General features: G+C 41.9%; 1 protein-coding gene across 1 annotated transcript; it reads right to left on the bottom strand.

Moving 5' to 3' along the window:
- Positions 1 to 408: 408 nt before the first annotated feature.
- MIDEAS (mitotic deacetylase associated SANT domain protein) lies at positions 409 to 23,721 on the bottom strand. The gene is made up of 12 exons (XM_050897502.1): positions 22,253 to 23,721; positions 16,283 to 16,603; positions 14,979 to 15,324; positions 14,416 to 14,482; positions 8,954 to 9,096; positions 7,987 to 8,090; positions 6,525 to 6,600; positions 5,251 to 5,339; positions 3,936 to 4,085; positions 3,555 to 3,731; positions 2,959 to 3,158; positions 409 to 1,504 (listed from the first exon to the last, which is right to left on the bottom strand). Exons 1-12 carry the CDS (start codon positions 23,708 to 23,710, stop codon positions 1,294 to 1,296), a joined length of 3,342 nt encoding a protein of 1,113 aa, XP_050753459.1. The 5' UTR covers positions 23,711 to 23,721; the 3' UTR covers positions 409 to 1,293.
- Between the last annotated feature and the right edge of the window lie 299 nt (positions 23,722 to 24,020).

Here is a 24,020-nt window from a genome sequence, read left to right as displayed (position 1 = left end):
CTCTGTCACCCGGACCACTCTACTTCTTCTTAACTCTCTTTCACCAGCAGGCTTTTGGTGGCTAGACTTTTTGGGCTATTAGCATGTGTCAGTTCTGAAGGAAGAGTCAGCCTTTCAGCAAAGAGCAAGGCTCACAGCAGGACAATCCAGCAGGCAGTGCTGTCCAGCCACTGGTGTGGAAATAAGTGACAAGCTTCTCCTGCACATACACACTGTCTGACAGAAGTATTTGGGAAACTAGGGCCCCACCATACAAGCTCTTGATGATGGCAATTTCAAGGAATAAATGAGGGCTGCCACAAGAAAGAAATGGATGTGTTAAGAGGTAAAAGCCATTCACAGAGGGATCGCTGCTGCAGATGAGAATCCATTCCTCCCATCTCTGAAGTGCATACAATCCAGCGCACGAGAAGGTCTTGGTTCATTTTCACTAAACAAACTTGCTCCCATTTATGCAAAGTCAAAACCAGCAGTTTTCATTTTAAATTGCACTTGTGAAGCCCAGACTACTTTCCATTAAGTTAATCAAAGGCAGACTATTTTGTTTTCCAAGATGAGACAACCTACAAGGCCTGTGGCTACTCTAATCCCACAGGATATTTTAATATCCATTGCTGCATTCTTAATGGCATAAAAGAAACCACCTCAGGCTTCCTTTTGAAAAATAAAACTTCCTCTCAAAAAGAAGAAGAGTGTCTTGCTCATCCCACTTTTCATTTTTGTGAAGCAGAGGCCAAAAGTGCACACCATCTTTCCACAAAACTTGTTGGCTGCCTGAATAAATGCTCAGAAAGAAAGACAGAAAAGTGTAACAGGAGGGAGAACTTGCTGAGAAAGGAAATATCTAGAAATCACCAGTGTCACAGTAACTGGATACACTTAGCTCAGAGCAGAGCATCATTTTCTTGCTCCGGTCTGGAAACCTTTATATCCAAGAGCCCTGTTATCATGATTCCTGACAAGCACAAGAAGAAAGGTCTGACTGACCTGAGAGAGAACTTACTTCCACTGCAGGTGACATTGTTCTATTATGTACCTCAGGTATCACTATAAATAGAATAGAAATCTTATTTGTTTTTAAAAAAAAAAATCCAAGTTGAAAGAAATCTTTTCATCCACCATTCCAGCTTGGTCAGTACTGGCAAGGTGAAGTGGAACATGTAGCATGAGGAAACGGCAGCACTGAAACTGAGACCTGATGGTTCAGGTAAGAAAAGTGCAAGCAAAAAAAGTGAGACCACCAAGAGGGAGGCTGGGTCCAGCCTTGCTACTCCCTCCACTTCTGGTCTGCTGCTATATTTCTCCATCTTCATCCGAGCTCGCACTGCTGCTTCCACTGCTGCTGCTCTCACTCTCGCTGCTCAATTCCTGCCGGGCCTGGCTGTGGGCTGCTGCTGCCGCTGCTGCTGCCTCTTTCTCTTGCTGCTTCAGTGCGGCCGCCTTCTTTTCCTGCTCTGCGTGGCTTTTCATGTGAGCACTGCGGCTTTTCACCTTGTAGAACACCCTGAGGAAGCACACATGTACGTTAGCATTGGTGTCTCCTACAGCCTCCTTCATCAATTCTCCAGAAGAGAGAGAATTCTGCTACTCCAGCCTCAAGTTTGTGAGCTTCGGCACAGGAAATCACAGGAACTCACACTGGCATTGCAATAGAGCATCTACAGCAAACGCCACTTCTGACTCGGCGTGTGCCAGCACTAGGTACAACGTTAGCAGGAGATCCTGAGCACCCTCAAACCACTCGCTTCATTTCTTAATATGGCCATTTCCTCTTATCTCTCATTCAGCTCTTAAATTTTCTAAATTCAGAGGGGCAGCGCTGGTATCGGAAATACGCACATGCTGCTTAACACAACAGGGCCCTGGTTTCTAGGCATTCCCCCTATGCTGCAAAAATACAATAAACATGGAGGTGAACAACGGCCAAATGCCACTCCCGAGCCTCGTCCACACAGCTAGAAACACTTGAGCTTTTTCCTCCTGACTTTGCATTTCTATGATCTATCCCTCCATCTTTCGCCATTACCTATTTGGCTTTTGCACCAAATGCCACAAGAAAAGTTTCGACACCATTAAGAATCCTGGCCTGCTTCTCCTTTGTCAGTGGCCAGGACCAAATCCTAACTGCCTGACTTCTGACAGCACTGCCCTTTCCAATGCCACATGCTCCCTGAGCGCACAGAGCCAGGGTACCTTGGCAGGGCCAGCTAAGTCCCAGCCACAGCAGGAATCTGCCAACACCCCTGGTGATGTAACTAGACGGAGATTGCATTTTCTTGCCATCCCCTAGCTTGGTGCCTTTTTTTAAATAAAGGGATAACCACTGGTATTACAAGAGACTCTATTCTTTTAAGAGTAAGCAATTTATGTAACGAACAATTTTCTTGACATTTATTAATCTGTTGGCAACAAACCTACAAAAACTACTAGAACTGTGTAAGGAAAGACAAACATATTTTACAGACACAGAAGATGGGTGCAAGTTTAACCAGATGAACTGTGTACCTACTGGCCTAATATCTGCTACTATAACAATGGTAGTGTCTTGTATTTCTACACCACTGTTCATAAGTCTATACCATATTCTTAATATGTGATCTAGCAAATATATAGAAATTACTTGTTACAAAAATGTAGGCATTACAGAGGGGCAATACAGCAGCTGTTTGAAAGTGCAGCTTAACATCAAATACTGCACACAGTTGAAATGCAAGTGGTGTCTCATTCCATTTGAGGAAAAACAGTCAGCAGCAGGTCATTATCCAAGTAGTAGTATCTTAATATCAATAGATGTAAAAATCCCTATCTGCAAGTATTAGTGGGGCAATAAGTCATTAAAATTATTGCCAGTGTCTCTGGCCTAAATAGACAGAAGGAAAGCTCATTTGAGAATAAGCTTCCACAGGAGATGCCGTACTACAATTCTGTGACTATTGCTGGAAGCAGAGTTGCTCTTACCTGCCACATTTTTTACATGGAAATGTGTTTTCTGTGTTCTGAGTTTTACTGGTAGCATCGGATTTTATCTTCTGTTTCCGCCTCCTCCTCTGCACTGGAGCAGTAATAGGCTTTCGAGGCTTCAGTGTTGTCTCCCTTGGCTTCCTTCCAATTCTGCCTGTGACAGTTGCCTCTTGACTCCTCATATTGGCATCATTGGCCTTTGGAGAGAGGGGAACAGTTAAGGCAAACTGAAATTTAAACCCACCATCTGAAAGAAAACAATGGCTGAGTTCCTGTGCTTCATTTATTCCAGACCAAGGTTTTATTTAATGATAAAGTCTTCAGGATATTTTCAGGACATTTCTCATCATGGTCCTATGTGTACACCAATCACAAAGAATTATATTGCGTTTTTTCCCCCCTTCCCAGTTCTCCCACCACAGCACACAGTCTGGTTGCTAGTAATACTCTAAGCTTCCTCAGCCAGTCTCTTGCTCTGGGAGAAGTCAGAGGTAGAAACTTTTTACATCTGGAACCGTCCACCCGGTATTTTCTAAACTAGTTGCAGGGTAAAGGTGGCACAGAAAGCACAACATGCACAATGCAGCACTTACTATTACACCATCTTGTAGTGTCTGTTCATCTTTGAGAGGAACTGTGCTCTTCTTTCTGTTATCCAACCCTTCCTCTGCCTCCTCTTCTTCCTCCTCTTCCTCCTCCTCCACATGCCCCTGTTCTTCACTGTAAATGTCCCTTCTGGGAGGAAGGACGCGTGCAAACCTATGGGAACTCTTCATCAGAAGATAAAGGAACTGTTAATTTTGGTGTTTGTAAGTAAATGTCATTATGTGACACAGGACACAAGTTTGTGAGTCTGGACTCCTCTACTCTGGCCAGATTGTTTCTGCTTTTGATTTTACCAGCAAATGAGACAACACACAAACTCAGACTTCACACCACAGCGCAAAAGAGGTGAGAGAAATTTAGGAAATTACCTTGATGTCAACTTCAGCTTCATCTTTCATAGATTTCTCACTAGCAACATCAATGTCCCCAAAGATTAAGGTCCCATTCCGACCAATTTTCACCTGTTTCTTGTATGTGTAGTAGAATTCCACACACTGAGCCACTGTTTTGGTTTTTATCTGGTGTTTAAAAAACATAAAAGTCCAATGGATTACATGATTTTAAGAAGGCTTATAAATAATTACTAAAGGTGCAATAAATACACTTTGTATTTTTCTTTCCTCAGTAGTCTCCATTCCACCACAAGTGCTGTTAAAGCCCTCTTTTCTGTGTCATATTTGCCTGTATGCCACATCCCACAGCCCACCCCCTATTGCCACTGTTATTCACTGAGAACTACAGGACCAACTTTCAAAAGAAAAGCTGGTCAATGTAAAGGTGACAGAACCTGGCACTTTGTAAGCTTAATGCACCTTTTAGCCTCCAAAATGTTCCAGTTGAGCTGTCAGGCTTGAGAGCAGCCTTTCAGTTTTATGGGGGAGCTTTATTTTCCACCAGCACTTCAGAGAAGACCAGACCAGAATACCGATCCAAAAATGGAAAGGAAGGTTTGAAGCCCTTTCCCATTTTGGCCACATCCATTTCATACACATATGGTGGTAGACAATTATCAGTACAGACCTGTGACCATCTACATATTCTCTATCAGTGATTTTTCTGGAAGTTTTGGAATATATTCTTAGCTTCTGGGCTTTTGCAACTTAAATGCCTTTCGGGAATTTATGCAGTAAATATGTATGCAGCTCCTGCTTTTGCGCTCTCCTTCAGCGATTTCCCCCCACTGAAGTGTCATACCTCATGAAAATAGATGGGAATGATCATTTTTACTATCATTGTCACAGAAAGCTGGGAAGAGAGATCCTAAAGGATGCATCATTCACATATCCTTCTTTGGTCCTTTTCATCAGTAGCAAGGATGTGTTTCTATTTAGTTTTATAAGCAAGCCATTTAAGCTGTACTGGAACATTACCAGTGGTCTATAAATACGCCCTGTAGAAGTGATATCTGCAGTGTGGACTAATGGAAGTAATGCAGTAAGTACAATGGTTAAGTAAACAACAACAGCAAAACAAACACTATTGTTCTAGCTTTCTAGTGAGATTTTATGCTGTGCTGGATGATAAAATTTCTCTGAAATCTTTTGAGTGCAGGACTTAATGCTTAATACTGAGGTTTCAGAAAAATCAAGATTGAACTTCCTGCATTGAACTTCCAAATGCTCACAAACGTGTAAGAATGTATCATTGCTGTCATTAAAAAAAAAAAAAAAAAAAGTAACTTACAAGCTTTTGGACCAAGAAAAAGTCTTTCTTGTAGATTGCAATGCCTTTGTTGAAAAGTTTTTTTTCAGCAACTTTCCACTTGTCTGACCCTGGAGGAAAAAAAGTTGTAATGGAAGCCCTTGCAATTTCAAATGTTTACTCTTCCACGTACTTTTTCTTCATGTTCGCCTTAAATAAGACCAATACACACACGCAAGGGTGCAGTCTCTCATCACACCTCATCCAGCGTAACTGCAGACTGCTGTTAACCCCTCCCCTACTGCTCCACTTCAGCCCTCCTCTCATCACTTCCTTTGTGTTAGATCTAGTACTCATCAGCACAGGTTAACTCAGTTCAGCTTGCAAAAACCAGTCAATTAGATGAACTAAGATGTTTTCCAACAAAACAGCAAGGTGAATATACACACTTTGTGGTGGCTCAGTCATTAGATATTATACAAGGGAAATGGTGGGGCAGGAGAACAGGATCTTCTCTTTCAGCACCAATCCACTGTACTTGAAGATTTATTACATCTCAAATATTCCTACTATCCTAGCACCCTTGCCTCTAATAGTAAACACATTTTGGAATCTCCTCCTGCATTATAGATATTACTCAAGTAATATTTCCCAGCCATTATAGTAGGAGTGTGTAATAATGAAGAAATGTAACTTCTATGCTTTGTGGCACCAGCTATTAGATGTCTCTCTACCACCTTACATCAGGTCTTTCAGGTGGCTATGGTCATTCTTCATCACTGAAGTTAGCGTCACACGGCTGACTTTTCTAATTAGATACAAGACTACAAAGGCAGTTTATGGCATTTAAATTTTGCAGAAACATTGACAGGCATCAATAGTTGGCTGAGCTTTCTTCACCAAGCTTGAAAACTCTTCCCATAAAACCCCCTCTTAACTCCACCTTGGAAATTCATGCCAGAGAGGCTGTGGTTCTGAGGTTACCACAGCCATTCTTGTACATACTAGCTATCTTTCTGCATTCTCTGTGCCTTAGTATAAGGGATCACATTCCCTTTTTCCCATAAAGGAAATCAGAACACACACATATGCAAATACACACATGCACATGTTCTGAGAGATGCAGTGTTTCTTACATTATAAGTGTCATAATTTGCACAGGGAAAATTCCTGGCAAGCCATCATTTGATTTACCAGAGAGAAAAGTGGTCTTTTAATCTTATTGTAATGTTACAGAGGTCCCCAAAAGGGCAGAAAAGGATAGAAAAATTCCTTTATGATAGACAGGCAGCACGGAGTTATTCTGGTTAACAAACCTGTGTAGTGATAATCTGCCAAAGGGTGGGTAGGTGATCGTACTGGCCTCTTCAACAGCAGTTTGGTCAAAGCTCCCTAAGATAAACACAAATCAAATTTAATGTTTGGGGTATTTAAAACAAAGATCAGGCAATTGTTAATCCTCTCCTTCCTGGCAAGCTAACTGAAAAGAACCGTAGCACAGTTTAACATTTGGGACAACTTTAAAAATCACATTCTTGACTATCCACTGAGTTTTGGGTACCACAGGCAAGTGGTAACCTCTCAGCACCTCTTCATGTCTCTCTGAATTGACACTTTCCAATGCAATCACCACGGTATTGGGAGAGAGTTAATTCCACAGACAGAGACCATGCAGCAGTTTCCTCTCATTTACTGAAGGCCTAAGTTACATACATCCAAAAACGCCACCCTATATGATGTCTGTCTTAAACATCCAAGTCATTGTGATCTTATCTCACTTAACTAAGCAATATTTCAAAATAAAACAGAGCAGTCATGTGACTGAAAGATTCCACACAAAAAAACCCCTCTCAGGCTGCTTTTCACTTTGCATTTAAACTGGAAGTGCTTTCAAAGTCAGCAGGAAGGAGAGAACGGAGTCATGCTTCCATTAGCTGTTTAAATCACCTTAACAGTGAGCTCCTGCTGCCAGGGGCAGCCCTGCTCCTCTCTAATGCCAGCAACAGCATTCACAATGGTGGGCTGGTTCTGGGAACTTATCTAGCAGAAACCTAACACATACACACAAAAATTACTTTTTATTTGTTCTCTTCTCCCATGCAGGTCAATACAGTCTCACAAATGTCAGTGCTGGTGCACTACAGGGGATGGGAAACAAGCAGCCAGGCAGAAGTGTGGGATACTCCTGTCCACAGGGATGATTTATGCCAGGTTAAATGAATCTTATAACTATAAAAGGATGAGAGCCCTGTGCCTTATGCTATGCTCTGCTCTTTGATATTACCTCCCAGGGGTGTCAAAGCGCATTTATGAAAGAGTATCATGTCTTACAATACCGATATAAAACTAGCAGCACAGCCATTCTATAGACATGCACAGAGAAGTTAAATGGATCTGTCAAAAGTAAGAGGAGCAATACACTGCACTTTGTGTCTTAGCTTCAGCCCCAGCCTCTTATTTTTCCTTCCAACATGGTCATCTTCCCAGGAAGACATTTAAGATTCATTCAGCGGTCTCAGCTCACTCGCCAGAGTGGTAAACTATCACTCTGTTTGTTAAAAAGCCAAACATGTCGAAGTTGGCAATATGCAAGATAGTAACTGAACATGGCACTGTACATCAGGCAGAACTCACTTTAGGGACATCCAAGGGACACTAAGTAGTGGGAGCCAGATGCATAGGAAGGAGTTTGCGAGGCTCTCCTCTCAGGAATGACAGGTTACCTGGCCTTCATTAACATCTTTGACCACATCAAGGTGAAAAGCTGGGAAGACTCACCAGAATGCTTCCCTTTGCTTCATGTAAGAAATGCAGCGCCAGCTCCTGGTTGGTTCCAGCCCCAGGAAAAATGCTTGAACAGGCAGCAGCTAGCAGGTTTTCCACTATTTCCACAGAGGTACCAAACAAATTCAGATAAGAAGATTAAAATGGAGTTTCCTACAGGATTTGCATCATTAATTAGCTCTTTTGAAGCAGGGCTAGACATAACAGAAAGTAAAACTCTCAGAGAAGTTGAATGTCCTTGCAAATTTATCTGGGTCAAATCTGGGACACAAGAACTCATTAGACCGCAAGGTCATGCAACGTTACTCTGCATGCAGCACTATTTACACATGGAATTTCTTGCAAATGTCCTCCCTCCTATGTCTTCCCATCTCCCTTCACCTCAGAGATTTCCTGAATCCTCCCCCTTACATTGTGAATTTCCATTTCACAATATCCTTTTTTCCTCTGTCATCAGAAAGATTTCTTCCAAGCCTGCCCACTTCCTCTTCCCTTCAGGATTTATACTGCCACAACCCATGTGCAACAGCAGACAGCTCCCCAAGTCTGCTACTAGCTGCCACAACTCCTGCTTCCTCATCCTGACTGCCGTCTACAACTTGATTTTTCCAAAATATTATTATGTCTAGAACATCCCTTGAAAATACAGAAGTTGAGTGCATGTGGCGTTCAAATGTTAACAAAGACAAGGAAGCTTCACGGAGCAAAAGGCTGCTCTTTGCCTGACCAGTAACAAATGGTCCCATTTTATCTCAATTAAAAAACCACAATCCTATCAACCTCCCTGCTGCCACACGCAACCTGATAAACAAGTTTTACTCCTAACACTGTTTTCAAGACCACTCAAACATGTCACTTGACTGGCAGCTTTGAGAGATTTTAGATTATGCTGCAGTAGATATGTGGTTACCCCTACAACTGTGACAATTCCATCCTATTTACCAGCCTTCCACATTCTTACCATTCTCTTGGGTGACTTTGTTGGTTTCCAGGTCGCCCCATGGCTGCCACACCAGCTCTGCTTTATGTTCATCAACTGCTGCCAAAGATCTGTCCTGGAGCGACGGGATTTCTGCTTGAAAGCGAGTTCCTACATTTATTCGCCTGCAGAAAAGGTAGAAAGTAATGGTCAGGCCCCCTTTACAATATCCAGAAAGTCTCCATCTCTGCTAGAAGCACTAATTACAAAGAAACTGAAATGCAGCAGGCTCTGGCATATAACACGAACAGCTTTCAGGTGTTACAGGTTACACTAATAAGTATGACTCAAAAGGTGAGAGGTTTTAAATCCATTACCAGTTTCTATTGTCTTATCAACAATGGTTGAAATTGTATTTAAATTAGGATCCCCTAAATAACTGCTCAAAGAACAGTTATTAGTTTTCAATAACCATCACTTTTTGAGAGGCTGTCACACGGACTTCTTTTATGGCAAGCTTGCTCCTCATGCATAAAAGAGGTGAGCCTGTTTTAGCATTAATGTTTTGCCAGCCATAACTACAGAATCATAGCATCATTTAGGTTGAAAGGGACTTCTGGAGACTATCTGGTCCAACTCCCCATTCAAAGCAGGATCAATCTCAAAGTCTGGTCCTTTATGATCTTGACACAAGCTAGTATCTTCTAGAAACTATTTCTAACAACTGAAACCAAAAATATAAAACAATGAAAGCTGTATTGCTCATTCCGTATCAAAATCAAATCCCAAACTTTTAGCAACAATCTCATACTTTTAGATTCTGAATTAGTGGACAGATTTTTCACAACACGCAATCCACAGAGCACTACACTTGCTTTAAGTCAAATGACCATCCACAGAGATTCTACTCTGTACTAGCAAACACAATTTTGTGCACAGAGATAAGTAAGAACCACCTTTGAAAGACTGCTCTACCAGACTTGGAGGTCTGGAGGCCTACACCAATAGCACAGCAAACATTGAGAGAATGGATGTCCTTTGTCATTGGCTCTACGTCTCTTACTCAGTGGCAAAATATGCAGAGAGACAGCAATAGCTACACAAACTCAGTGTAAAATAAGTCCAAGGACAACTTTCTAAGTAATATAGCAACTATGCATGCAATTCAGAGGTCCAGAGGAGAGCAAAAGAAACGTCCAAGCTAAGCTAGCAAAAAGACCCTTCAGAAAACCAAGATATCAGAAAACCAAGGTATTTGAGAACAGCTGCTGCTCAGACCACTTAGAATATAATGAAAATCTCCTATTCTGAAATAAGGTATCTATGCTTAATGCAAAAATGTTCCTCTTTCAGATGTCAGTCAGCTAGCACCATACTGGTAGCTCCTGAAATAGTAAAGGATAGAGAAATAAGCTCTTTTTGACAGAGTAGATCAGGCAGTGCCCACAAGATGACTGAACTCTGGAGTTGCTTCATTAGAAAAAAGGTAAAGCTCCCTGCCCAGGACAAGGTTTGCTATAATTCTCAAGTCTTGGCTTGGTTCCTCCCCAGTATGGGGGGAAACACAGTTACCAGAGAAAAAGCATGATCTAGTACAATAAGGAATAGTTAACAAAAACATCTGAGAAATGCCAGCCTCCAGACTTTTCTGGTCCTCTGCTGTTCTGAAATGACACACGCATGTCTATTATGAAAGCAAGAGTCTGGAAAAGGCGTGGGGAGGCCTTGAAACAAGAGATACAACCCATACAAAAACCCAGAGAGATACTAGCAAGTGTTCCAATAGGATGTTTTGAAGTTCTAGAAAACTGTAGTATCAAATGGAAGGAAGAGGGTATCATTTTATGTTATAGAAGGGGAAGAAGGAAACACCTTCATTCCCTTTTTTCTGCCTAATACATCACTTTGGTATTGTCAGTAAGCATCTGCATCATGAGATGTCATGAGTTGGAAAAGCCTGCATTCAAAACAAATGGCTGAATTCTAACAAAGATAAAAAGAGATTTTACAAACTATTTCTTTTGCATCTATAGCAGATCCAGATCTACTTCCTCACACTTGAGGGGAATGGTTTACAATTCATGTGTGTATAAACGAAGAGATGCAGAAGATAACTACCCTACACACTTGTTCTGACTTCACCCACCCATTCAGCAGCAGCTCGACATTGACAGGGTGGGATTCCTACTTGGACAAACAGAATCTGCTAGATGCACAGATTGATGCTAACTTCCTTCCAGTAGGTGATGACAAGATGACATCAGCATGACAGATGTAGCAGGAAAGGTTTAGACAGGCTGCCATATACTATCTGTCATTTTCCCAAAACCACTATCTCCAATACCTGTCGAAGGTAAAGCGACAGGGACATTACACATCTCGCATCATGGCTGTGGGCAGCGGAGAATTAAAACAGTTGAAAATGTCCCCTCTCTGATGCCCATGGTTGGAACTGTTTCAGGATCTGCTTCTCAAAAGTAATTCAATTTCAAATGCACACTAAAAGAGGAACCTGCTTGGGGAATGACGAACCCCAAGAAAACCTCAAAGTTTGGTTTTGAGTGTTTTACAGGTACAAAAGTCTATTAAAACTGTAACACTATATAGTTTTCCATTTTTCCTTCACCTATCTTGATTATCTTGGACAGAAACAGCACAATCCAGACCAAAAATAAAAAGGAAGAGATTTCATGCAAGACTGAGAAGACCTTGCTAAAAACCAAAGCAAAACAAACACCCTGATAAGTCCTCCTTTCAGCACACTGTGATGGACTGCAGAATGATGTTAACGTGGAGTCTTCTGCTCACTGTGATTAGTCTCGCTTATTGTCATGGCATGCAGTTTCACAGGGGAGGAAAGGGTTATGGATTATGATCCACCCTAGAAGGGATGACTGCTGGAAACTGACACTTTGCTGTCAACTGGAAACAGATAAAAAGGCTGTTACTGCATTGGGAAGTTTGAGAGATTGTGTGTCCCAAGACAGAGACTCCTCTGGCCTCACCCGTGAGAGGGAGAAAGGCAGTTGGAAGAGCTGGAGGGAAAGAACATGGGCCTTCTTGAAAGGCTATCAGAAGTTACTTTTTATCTTGAAACTAAACTTAGAATATGGCATCCCTGGGCTAGAAAAGCCTAAGAATTAGACCTTGTACCTGCAAATAAAACGGATTTCTAGTGCAAGAGTTGACCTGAGTAACCTGATCTAATTCGGCCTGCTCTGAGCTGGGGCTTGGACCAGATGACCTGCAGAGGTCCATTCAAGCTATGTTATTCCATGATTCCTTTACTGATGAAGCCTAGATTTCAGTACAGCAAAAGCTCTTGCCTGTAAGCACCGATGGTGCTCCTGCGATGCCCCAGTATACAGCTGAGTGTGGTAACATCCAGAACTGAGGCTGTGAATTGGGAAGAGAATTCACAGTTGATGCACGACAGCTATGCTTAAGGCTGGCTAGCTGAGGGGTGACTTTAAGACTTCGAAGCAACTGAACTGCAAAACCAGCAGGACACAAAGATCTGTGACACCAGCTGCCTATTGTACTACTTCACAAATAGAAGAATTAAGCTTCATTATCACACTTCCTATTCCAAAACTCTGCAATGAAATGACCTTTTGAGAAGCATTAGCAGAAGGTCTGGCAAAGCACAAGCAATTAAGAACACAATACTGGGTTACAAGTATAATACAAGTTACAGTCAACTTCTGACAGAGTCAAGACTATAAATGAAATTAAACATTTTTTTCTTAAAAGAGTGCTTCCTGCCGTATTTCCTTTATAGAAGATGTGTCTACATAACTGACCACAACAGTGCTGCACAAACTAGCTTTAGAGCAGCAAACTGATTACTTCAACGACACAGAATTATTTAATTTATCTTGGTTAAAAGATAAAGCTACCTACCTGTGTAAGCATCTGTTCAGTAAGACTTAAGATGATAGCAAGACAACTCTTTGCACGTAACTCCCTTTTGGCAACAGGAAATGAACTTGCATTACTAAGTTACTATGTTTTGAAATTTCCAGCAACAAATGGGAAAATTTTCACACACGACTAAAATTGCAGCTAACTCTATGTCATTAACTTCAGCAATTTAAACCAACAGACACAACAGCCTAAGACAATTGCACCATAGAGAGGTCAAAGATCAAGACCTGGGGGGAAACAAAAAAATAGCTGTTCAAGAAGAGGTTCCCCTGGATTAGTGTGAAATGAACCAATAACAAAAAGATGAATTAAGCCATTTTCAAAACAGATTTAAACAACACCAAATGTGCTTGTTTCCATGAAAGGGCTCAGCCTGGAAGGGATTTGCAAAGGTGACAAGAATAATCTGGGTTCATTCACAATTACAACATTTGCTCAGGACAGCCTGCTGCCAAAAGCGCAGAAAACTCAGCTTCAAACAGGAAGGCAGAATGGAAAAAGGGCAAGAAAAAATAAATTGCCAACACATGCTCCAGTCAATTTTTAAAATATAAGCCATTTTGGAAGAAAAAGTAAAAGCAGCCTGGTATTTATTTGGGGAGAGTTTGAGTTAAATATCTCAAATGTTACAGGATACGCTGTAGGGTTAGAGCAGAGATTCCTGACTGCACAGTCAGCAATGCAGAGCCACGTGAATGTTTTTATGGCATATGGGTGTTTCCATGCCATGCATCTCCATATTTAGATTTCGCAAGAGTTTATTAACCTAGGTATAATAATGAATTGGAACTACTTTGCTGTAGGTCTACAGCACTGAACTTGAGCTGATAACACTCCCAGAGGGTTTGCAAGGACTGTGCAGAGACATTTGTTACTCTGCCTTTTTGGTACTCTGCTCAGGTTTAGCAGGACTGGCACGAAGCCTAAGCTCATAACTCCAGCTTCACTACCTCCAAACTGTGTTCCCTAGTGCTCCTGGGTCCACATATGTCTGAGCTTTCCCAGTACACAGCTGGCTAAAAAGACTAAAGAGGCTTATTAGCTCAGGCCACACACACTGTATGCAACTGGCTGTAGTGCTTTCAAACTGAGCTAGCCCAGGAGGAAGCAAAGTCATGTTCACAGTTGCGCTGCAGCTAATACACATCGCATGGATAACCCGCAATCTGACCAGTCCATGTGAGAGCTAAGTACATTTTTCCATACTATGTTTTGGCCTTCCTCTAAAGGAGCATTATTTCCCCGCTCTAAAACAAACATACAGCGTACAAAGAAGTGTTTGTGTACAACGAAACAGGATAGATTCACCTTTAGCCAACCAATAGTATTTCTGCCCAGAGACAGATGAGCAGTAATAGAAAGCAGTTAACATCACCAGAATTACAAGGTGTGTTTGACCACACAAACATTATTTATCGTATGGAGTAATTTTTAATAAAGACAATATATATTTTGAGTCACCAATACAAATAGCTTTAAAACAGAGATACATCAACTGTACAGGGAGCAGCTTGAAGGTTTAGCAGGAAGAAAGGAAGTACATTTACTATCAGGCTAAGAATCTACTGGGTACTTACGGTTCAATACTGACCGGGGTGGCTTCCCCCACTACCGTAAGAACAGGAGGGGTAACTTCTGAACTATCTGCAAGGAAAAGAAAGAACTGCTCAGACAGCTCATCTTCATATCTCATATCATGAGATACATTCTTCACACTTCAGATATACTCTTCACACAGCTTGTAAATCTAATCAGAGCTATCCATCTCTCAAAAAAGGTACCCATACACTAAAGGAGTTTAAGATGACCAAGAACTTACCTTCCAGTCACCATCTACATCTTAGTAATAACTATTTACTGTCCCCTCAATTCAAGATAATGACAATCTATTATAGAAGAACTGACTTTTCCATTCCTAAGAACGTCAGTAGGGGGTGTTGCAGATTACTTGTGAATGCATCTTAACATGCATGCCCAGATGGAAGGAACACTGCATTTCCTCCATCCTAGCTCCCCACACTATCATGAAGAAGTCCCAGTTCCACATAACCACACCTCCTAAAGTCATGATCTTCCTCCTATTACTCCACAGTTCCTAATCATAAATTAGCCAAGAAAGGAAGGACAAAGCAGAACTTACTTGATCTAAGCAGAGTTCTGTGAGCACTTTTAGGGGTCATTGGAGGTGGAACCGAATGACCACTTGAAGAGAGGATAGCATTAAAATATAGCCCAGAGCCTTCTCTCACTGGACTGAGAATTGGCGGAGGAGTGTAAGGAGGTAGCTCAAAATTCCTATCTGAAGGATGATCTGCCAGACGGACAGGTGACCGTAAGTGGCTCTGATATGGAGTAATGTTAGAATAAACAGGTGGTGCAATAAAGGTGCCAGCTTTTGGTGGTATGAAGAGTGGCTCAGGTCTTGGCCGCTGCTTTGGTTTCCGGGTAAAGCCCTCTGCTTCATCCTTTGGAACAGCATCTTCATGCTATTAGAAAAAAAATTACATACTTAATTTCATTTTAAAACCTCAGGTCATTTGAAAAACTTCAGTGAGATGACAACATTCTTTCATGTCAGCTCAAAATCTGGATAGGGCAGTTGGAGGGTGTCTCAACAATTATCACAAAGGGAAAGAGGGAGGAAGAAGATGGGGAATGGACACAGGAACTATTAGGTAGCAACACTAGCTCTGAGTGCTTATGAAGTTATATTTTACAAGAACTACACATATGTCTGGTCCAACCTTTGGCTGGAAAGATAATGACCTCAGGGTAGCTTTAAAAGAGGACATAAAAGCATAGCAGAACCCTAGTACAGATATAGGGTAACACCAAATAGCAATAAGAGAACAGAAGACAATATAACAATATTGTATTAGACAGTCAAGCATTTAAATGCAGAGAAACCTCCTTAGATGCTTGCCGTTTCTCTGATATCTGAACATTCTATCGTACTTCTGAATAGGAGAGACAAAAAAAACCCAAAACCAAAAACCTACTCAACAGCACCACACTGAAAGGGAACACTCAAGTACTGACCTTCAGAATCTCAGTAAGAGATTTCAATTCCATGAGAATAAATCTTCACTTTGGATTTTATTCATAGACAGAGACATATGCACTACTCACAATTTATTATTATCTAGGTATGTACAGAGAAAGCACTCTTTACTCAGACTATTTAGCCTAGTGTCTGGCTTTATTCACTGTTTAGTAGTGGAGCATTGCTTGGCTGTACTAGCATTAGCTGTAGGTCATGAAAAGCCAGTGATGCCCAAATATATAGCAATATTATGATGAAAAAAGTCCACAGTCCCTAGACTAAAACCACTCCAAGTTCAAGCCTTGAGATCAAGCTACTTTAATAGAAAAGCTTATGGATAAAAACTACATGATTAAATCTAACAGATTTGGCTCATCTTTGGTTTCTTAGTCTATCCATACCTGATTTGAGGTTTCCATGTTAGTATTACGATTAGATCGCCTCCGAGTGACTATCACAGAAGGCTTGCGTTCACAAGGAGCTCGATCATTTGTTTGGCCTCTCTGGAGCTTTCCATCCTCAGACTTTTCCTTTCCAAGGCTCTGCAAGTCAATTTTTCTCACTGGCACAGACACAGGAATGATAAGAGGCACGAGGCTGTTATCCTCCCGGGCTCTTTTGGGAGCTGGTGAAGAACTGGTGAATTCCACAACACTTTTTGCAGCTGTAGGTCCTGGAGCTGCAATCAGCACACTCTTCTTCTCTTCTGAAGTATCCAGTTCCTGAGAAGAAAAATAGATTCCTTAAAAGTCCTGTAGTGCTTACATAATAAATCAGATGATATCTCACTTTCAGTGTATATCAAGTTTCTCAATGCAATTTGCAAGCTGAAATGGATTTGGAAAAGCGTTACTGGACGAAAAAGAATACTTCACAAAAGTGTTACCAAAATTTCTTAAAATTACTTGAGGATTGCCTTTAGTCTCAACTGCTAGAATATTTGTATACATCGTTCTTAAGTATCATTTCACTACCTGTGGTTTGACATTTTATTTTCCAGATGAATTTTGTGCCCTGCCATATAACTTCCAACAAAGATTCTTCAGTTTTAGCAATGATCATAAGCTGCAGGTTATTAATTTCAAATATTGGACTTCCGTTCCAGGAAAGACTGAACCATGATAATCTTAATTAAATCTCTCATAGAAAAAACAGAGCTAGCTTTTCACTTCATTTTTTCCAATTTACATGACAGAAGCAACTTTCCTTATTATAACTGGAGTCTTTGAGGTTTGTTGTCTAACCAGACTTGAGCCTGAAGGACTTTTGCTCAGCAGAATCAATACGGCGTAACTGCAAGCTGGCACTTTTTGCCTTGGTATTACAGCTTCCACGTCTCTGCTTTCTTTTACCCATGGAAACCCTAGAAAATTGAGCTCCAAGGACATGGGAATGGAGGATGAGTTACTGAATAAACACATGGATACTGTAACACCAAATGGCTTCAGGTACTGTCAGACCAGTGATTTCTAGTCCTTCACATGACTATCCACATGTTCATTCCACTCTCAATTCAAAAGCAGTTGCCAGCTCACTTAGAAGCCAGATATTAAAGTATAACTTTCAAAACCACCTCTCTTCAGGGATGTAAAAGGCCTTCTTGAGCTCTGATGAAGTGCAATCTAGAAGCTGTAGAAGATGCTCCTTTTGGTGTTTCAGAACTTCTCTCTAACTTAGAGCTGTTTGGAAAGCCTTTGGACAGGATTAGGTATGCAAACTCATCCTCCCATCAGAGCCACAGTCTACTGAGGAATCTACCTGAACAGCTGTGTTTTGTAGGTGGAAACTAAGGCACATTATCTCTCAGGTATGACAAGAGGTCTCCAACCCGGACTTCCAAAATTTTGCAGAAATTTACTGAAGTCCTGAAAAAGAAACTATTGTGTGCCATTAAGAATACCTAATCCTGATTAAAAAGCTAGCATAAGCAGGTTCTGTCATAAGGATTCAGACACCTCCCCAGTCACTTCACTGTGGTCATAGATCAAGAAAGCCGGCTTCACTGATGAGTGAGAGAACGTGCTCCAGCTGGCCCATGAAGAGTCAACCCATGATAGCTAGGACACTAGACCGAAGTCCCACTTTGATACTATATTGAGGGAAGTGCAACTGTATTGTCACAAGATGCATCAGCGAGCGCGTGGAGTCAGTGCTTTGGCCTCTCTCCAAATGAGAGTCCTAGTAATTTTTATTGCTTTCAAGAGCAAACAGGTCCACTCTGAAACACTAAGCCTTCAAAAAAAGCTAGGTGCCAAGCTTGAGCAAATAAAATCAATCATATCAAGAAGATTTAAGGACTGCCTCCTTCCAAGACCTTTTATTCCAGTAAGGCTGAGTGTGCACAGAAAGGTTTATCCTGTAAGTGACACTGCAGTTTAGAAGTCTGCTTCTTCACAGAGACTGGAGATATCTGCCCTCACCAAGCAATGAAGAAACACACAACTGAGAAGTCACAACTGGCATCAGCTGCCCCAGGTTGCACTGCAGGAGGAACTAATGAGCTCTGAGGACCTCCCTTCACTCCAGGCTGGTGATAGGCACCTGTACTTTCCCATGAGACTACCAATTTTGGATTTGGAGGGCATTCACCATGCTGACAGAGATGTCACTAGGGACCGCTACCTCTAGATAGTAAGGGGCTCATGTAAATTTTTGTAGCCTCCCTCCACTACTTCAGGAAAGAGAGACTAACAAGGATGCCTTTTTAAACATATAAACAGGTCATCTACTGGAAACAGATGCCTACTTCCACTAGTCTTGCCCATACCTGAAGAAACAAGCTCACATGTGGCTTCATGCTGCTATACATGGGCCTCCATTCATCAGGGAAATTTATGCTGTTACCACCTTATTACTGAAGCCTAGTTAAACATCTGCGCTAGCTCTGGGGTCTTCCTCTGGCAGTGAGAGCCACAGTAGATAGTTTTGCACCACTGTTTAGAGTGGTGCATTCATACTACATTCTTTAGACCGCTGCCAAGAAAAGTCTTGGTTTCAATCAGACTACTTTTTTTCCTTCTGATGTAGCTGCTACTAGTGCAAGCACTCTAGCGTACTTTCTGGGTACCCGAGAGAATAACAGCAATCAAACAAGTAATGGCAATATGAATATGTGAACGAGCACCAATTCTGACCCATCTACAAACCTCAGGTACTTCCTGTGTGCTACACAGATCTCTGTAGGTCAAGAGACATGAAATAATTTCCTGACTACAAGGAGGAAATTATGGCAGCTAGTCACACAAAAGATGTCACATTTCTTTGGCTGTATGATCAGTTAACCATGCTCCTTTTATTTTCAAGATTGGGAGGTAACCAGTAAAGGACTCTCTTCCTTGATGATGGGAGAGGTGACCCGTTCAAGAGAAAAGAGGAAGGAGGAGACCTGAACAGTAGTAGAGATAGAGAGAAGGCACCACTGGGAACTTAATATAAATAGCTGAAACATCCTTAAAGATGCTCTGGTCCACACCAGAGCTTTTCTGGTCATGAAAGATCACACATATTTAAGGTTTACTAAGAGGGGACTCGACTGATTTTGGAATTAAGCTATTTGTTTCAGATCCCGAAATAGTTTCTCAACTGTTTGATTATGCAAAGAGGTAAGCAGAAAGGAGTCATTTAACAAGGGACAGGAGCTTCATCTGTAGAACTGCTAGGGGATTTTCAGCTAGCTCAGCATCTCTGTTGCAGAATTTGGGGCAGGAGGGCTGCTGGATAACTCCAGCAAGTGCAACTTGTTGCACTTCCATTTAGACTCTTGCATAAATATTGAGGGATGAAGTAGTGATCTAGAGTCCTCCAGGACACCCACAGAAACCCATCAGTCATTTTGGCATTGATCCTGTCTATCCTTCCAGTGGTTTCTAAAAAATTTAGAATTCATAGACAAAACCCAATTGCAATAGCTGGAAGAACTGTTCCAAGGCCACTGCTGTGATCAGACAAGAAACCACACCAGCCTTTTAGAAACACCTGCCCGTACAGTGCTTTCTGCCATCATTCTGCATCATCTTGCTAACAGTAAAGGCAGCTTCTCTCTGCAGTCAAACTGAAGCTTGTCCATGAAGGAGGTGAGTCCAGAACTGCCATTCCACAAATAAAACTTTTTTTTCTTTTCCTTTTGTATGTGGCAGCTGGTGCCCTGCCCTGTGCCAGTGGAAAGAGGCCAGGTAACTAAACCCTTTGTCTCCCTTCCATAAAGAAATATTTAAATCCAGACACCCTTAAGATTTCAGATCTGAGAAAAGTTTTCTGCACTATTAAAGAAAACAAATTACACCGCCTTTTTGCTTATAACAGTTATATGTGAAATGAAACCATAAAACTAAGAGTGGAGAATTTGCTGCAGCCTATAAGCAGCAATAAGCTTGCACCACTTGAAAAAGGCACGCACAATATGATGGGCAGCTCTGGTGCAAAGCATCAGTTGTGACACTACACGTAGACAAATACTACTGTCCAAAATACTGTTTTCGCATAAGGTACACACACCTACATTGGAATGTTCAAACAACTGGTTCAAATTATGAATGTATCTTCTTTCATCAATAATTTAACCCTATGGCCTTCTTACATGCTCTTCACATAACCTATGCTAGAGAAGGCTTCTAGGCTGTTTATAACAGAAAGACACTGATAAGAGAAGCAGACCACTCTCCTCCAGTAAACATGTTTTCTTTTTCTCCCTCATGTGATATCCAACCCCCTTAAAGATGTAAAATCCATCAGACCTCGGGTAAGAATTTTAACATCTTTCAAAACCTCATCCTGAAAGCCTGAAGAGATCTAAACCTAAAGAGTTCTTCTGCTAGTGCCATCATGGAAGCAAACAAGCTGCTTGCATAACTGCAAAGAACAAAATAGCATCTATCAAAACACTTCTCTGGTCTTTACATTATGAATTAAGCTGCAAGCAGACATGCCTTCAAACAGCCAATTTCTTGCTTTGCCTCTCAGGGCCTTTTCCTAGATGCTCTATTAGCTTCTTCTTGCCACTGTGTTGGTGATCAGACTGCAATGTGAATTGTAGGCCTTCCTGCAATATAACCATACAATGGCTGGGAGAGTATGAGCAAATAGCTCATGCTGCTAACTACTACTAGTTTTCTATCAAATCTGCTTGGTCAACTGGAGTTAGAGCAAAAAGGATTGAAGACAGCATCAACAGTCACTGGTTGCTGTCTGCTGTGCAAGAGATGGAGTAGGCTATGGATATTTGGCCTCATTGTTTATTAGTTCAGTTCTTTCACTCAAATAGTACATCCCTCTACGGAAGGGACTGGAAAAAATGGCCACAGACAGACTAGGAAAAAAAATGATGATGAGAACAAGAGGGGGAATAAAATTTCCTTCCCTTTGTTGTCTGACTGGGCAGCAACTCAAGTGGCAAAACTGTACGTAAAAGTAGCTCATGCTCTAACACCCGTATTTCACCAGCCTCTGGCAACACAGCTTCCAAAGAAAAGTGTATCTTTACTTCTCATAAAAGGCACTCAATGAAAGATTAGTCAAACCACAGCTGAAAGAAAACCACCAAAAAAACCCCTCAACCCCCAGCCAACTCCAAAAATCCCACCACTTGCCTCCCCTAGGCTAGTTAATTTTGAAGCCTGTCATCTTGCCATATGGAATACATACTGTACAGTTTAGGCTGATGGGACAGCAAAAGGATAAGAGTAGTGAACCAGCTAATCAGCCAACACTAAATTTTTTCCCCATCAAGCCTTACAGAAGGTCTACAGGCAGACTTTGTCCTCAGGTTACCAGTCTCTCAACATTTGCTGCAGGTCATTCTCAGAAACAGGATACCGCATCAGACCGACCTTTGTTATGCCTGGTGTAAGTTCTTCCTGTAAGTGAGGTTTCCTCAGGCTTTTAATATTTGGGAAATATTGAACACGCAAATTGCATTATGTAATTTTTAGATAGCACAATTTAGAAACACTTTAATTGCTAAAACTGAAAAACTGGCAGGTAAGCAGTAGCCTTTTAACAGAAAAGGAAGAGAATGTTAAATTGGTAAAAAGACACCAAGTGAACTGCTTATACTTGTCTCTCTAAATTCCTGATCAGCTTGAGGCCTAAGCTGAAAATGTCCATATTTTGAAGCCCTGGGCTAAAATCACATTCAGTATTAGTGAAATAAAACTGCCCTTAGGTGGTTTCCCTGCACTAGATCTCTGTTCTCCCGCGCCTATGAATTACAGTAGCTGAACTTACATGTCACCATTCCAGAGCTGCCCTTGCTGTACTACAACACTTCTTGCATCAAGATACCATCCTATCCTGCATACGTACATAAATTCCTTTCATTTCAGCCCTATTTTGTAGTCTAAAACATGCTATATTGGTTAGGATGTATACCTTACCTTTACATTCTGAAGAGAAGCCAGCTCAACAGCTTTTTGGGCTAAAGTTAGCAAATTGGCTTCTTGAGAAACACGCCGTCTCCGTCGTGTACTCTGGATTACACCACCTCTCACACCCTGAAAATCATTAGTTCTCTGAGTATTTTCTTCAGCTGCTGCTGCCTGTTTCTCCCCATCTCTACCATTCTGGGCGGTGGCTTGCCTGTCTGTTTCCATCTGGCACAGCTCACTATTGACCAGGACATCCTTCTGCCCCAGATCCATTCTCTTGGGGTGCGAATAGCCACTTTTGTTGTGGGCCAGTGATTCAGGTGGCTGCTGTAATGGAACCTCTTGCTGATGTGTTTGCCAGTGATGCAGAAACAAATTGCTAGGTTGTTCTTCTGCCTGCTTAGAAGTCAACACTTCTCCTGCAGATGTCAGCAGGACACCTTCTTTGGAGAGTCTCCGTGACCTTCTTGGAAAGGGAATCTGGGTCTGAGGTAGCACAGTCTGTGGGTTCTGCTCTGTTAGAGCCTTGAATAGCTCCTGGTTCCTCTCTGTTTGCTGAAACTGGTGTGCCATCATGTGATGCTGAGGTGCTGCAGCTGCCACATGAGGCTGTGCTATGGAAGTAGTTTGCTGCAGACTGAAGGCTTGTGTGGCAGCCTGTTGCTGCTGCTGCTGCTGAGGATAGAAATTTTCAAACAGTTGTAGCTGGGGAAGAGCTTGCTGTTTTTGTTGAGCAGTAAATGCTGGACTGGAAGAAGCTGGGGCCTCTTGAAAGACATGTAACAATTCAGGAAGACCCTGCTTTTGGCCTTGGTGACCAAATGCAAGTTGGAAAGGCTGTAACGGCAGACTTTGATTCTGCTGCTGCTGTTTTTGCATCTGATGAAAAGAATTAATTTGAGCTTGCTGTCTAACCAGGGCTTGCTGTTCCAGCTGAGCCTTCTGGGACATCATCTGCTGGACAGCATCTCCATATAAGTCCAGCTGTGACACAAACACTCCTTTCTCTTGATTTCTTTTAAGGGCTTCTGGGTGGCCATAGAAGCCTGGGGCACCAGCATTGGAGTGGGGTCCTTTTGGGTTGCCCCCAAAAACCATACTGTGGTTCCACATCGAAGGTGGAGCCTGCCAGTGGCTGTCACCCCTCTCTGGCAACCGGTTTCCCATTAGTGAATTCTGCCATTTGACAGCTGTTACTGTCTGGGACATCATCATTGCTTCTCCCCTATCTTGATTGTAAACAGAGTTCATCAAAGCAACGTTGTTGGGGGCACTTGTTAATCCTCCTGCATGAGAAATCTCCATAGTTTGGGAAACCGGTATATTCCCTCCATGACCATAGTACTGTCCTTCCTTAAGCTGCTGCTGTGGTTCTTTTGATGACACAGGTATTTCCTGCTCATTAAAATAGGTAATTCGTTTCCCAGTCCTTTTGCTTGAAGACTTTTGCTGAGCCTGAAGATTCATGGTTCAGTCTATTCTCCCAGCTGTACACACCGTATTTACAATCCACCCATCCCTGAGGTTGGGGGAGGAAAGGCACAGAAGTCTCTCTTTTCCATTCAGTTTTAGCAATACAGGGCAGGAAAGAAGTCCAGATGAAAGTGCATCCACTTCCTTTTTCTTCGTATGCTTCTCCCACTTCTTTTCACTCTTATCCTTTGTGGTTCAGAGGTCAGTAGGGTCCACTTAGTTACAGGTCCTGAAATAGAGAAGCAATTGCAATGAATCATCAACAGACATAACTGGCATATAAACCCTCACGTGATAAGCAACA

This window comes from Gymnogyps californianus, chromosome 5, assembly GCF_018139145.2.
Source record: "Gymnogyps californianus isolate 813 chromosome 5, ASM1813914v2, whole genome shotgun sequence".
Classification (NCBI taxonomy): domain Eukaryota; kingdom Metazoa; phylum Chordata; class Aves; order Accipitriformes; family Cathartidae; genus Gymnogyps; species Gymnogyps californianus.
This window is presented reverse-complemented; position numbering and strand designations above follow the sequence as displayed.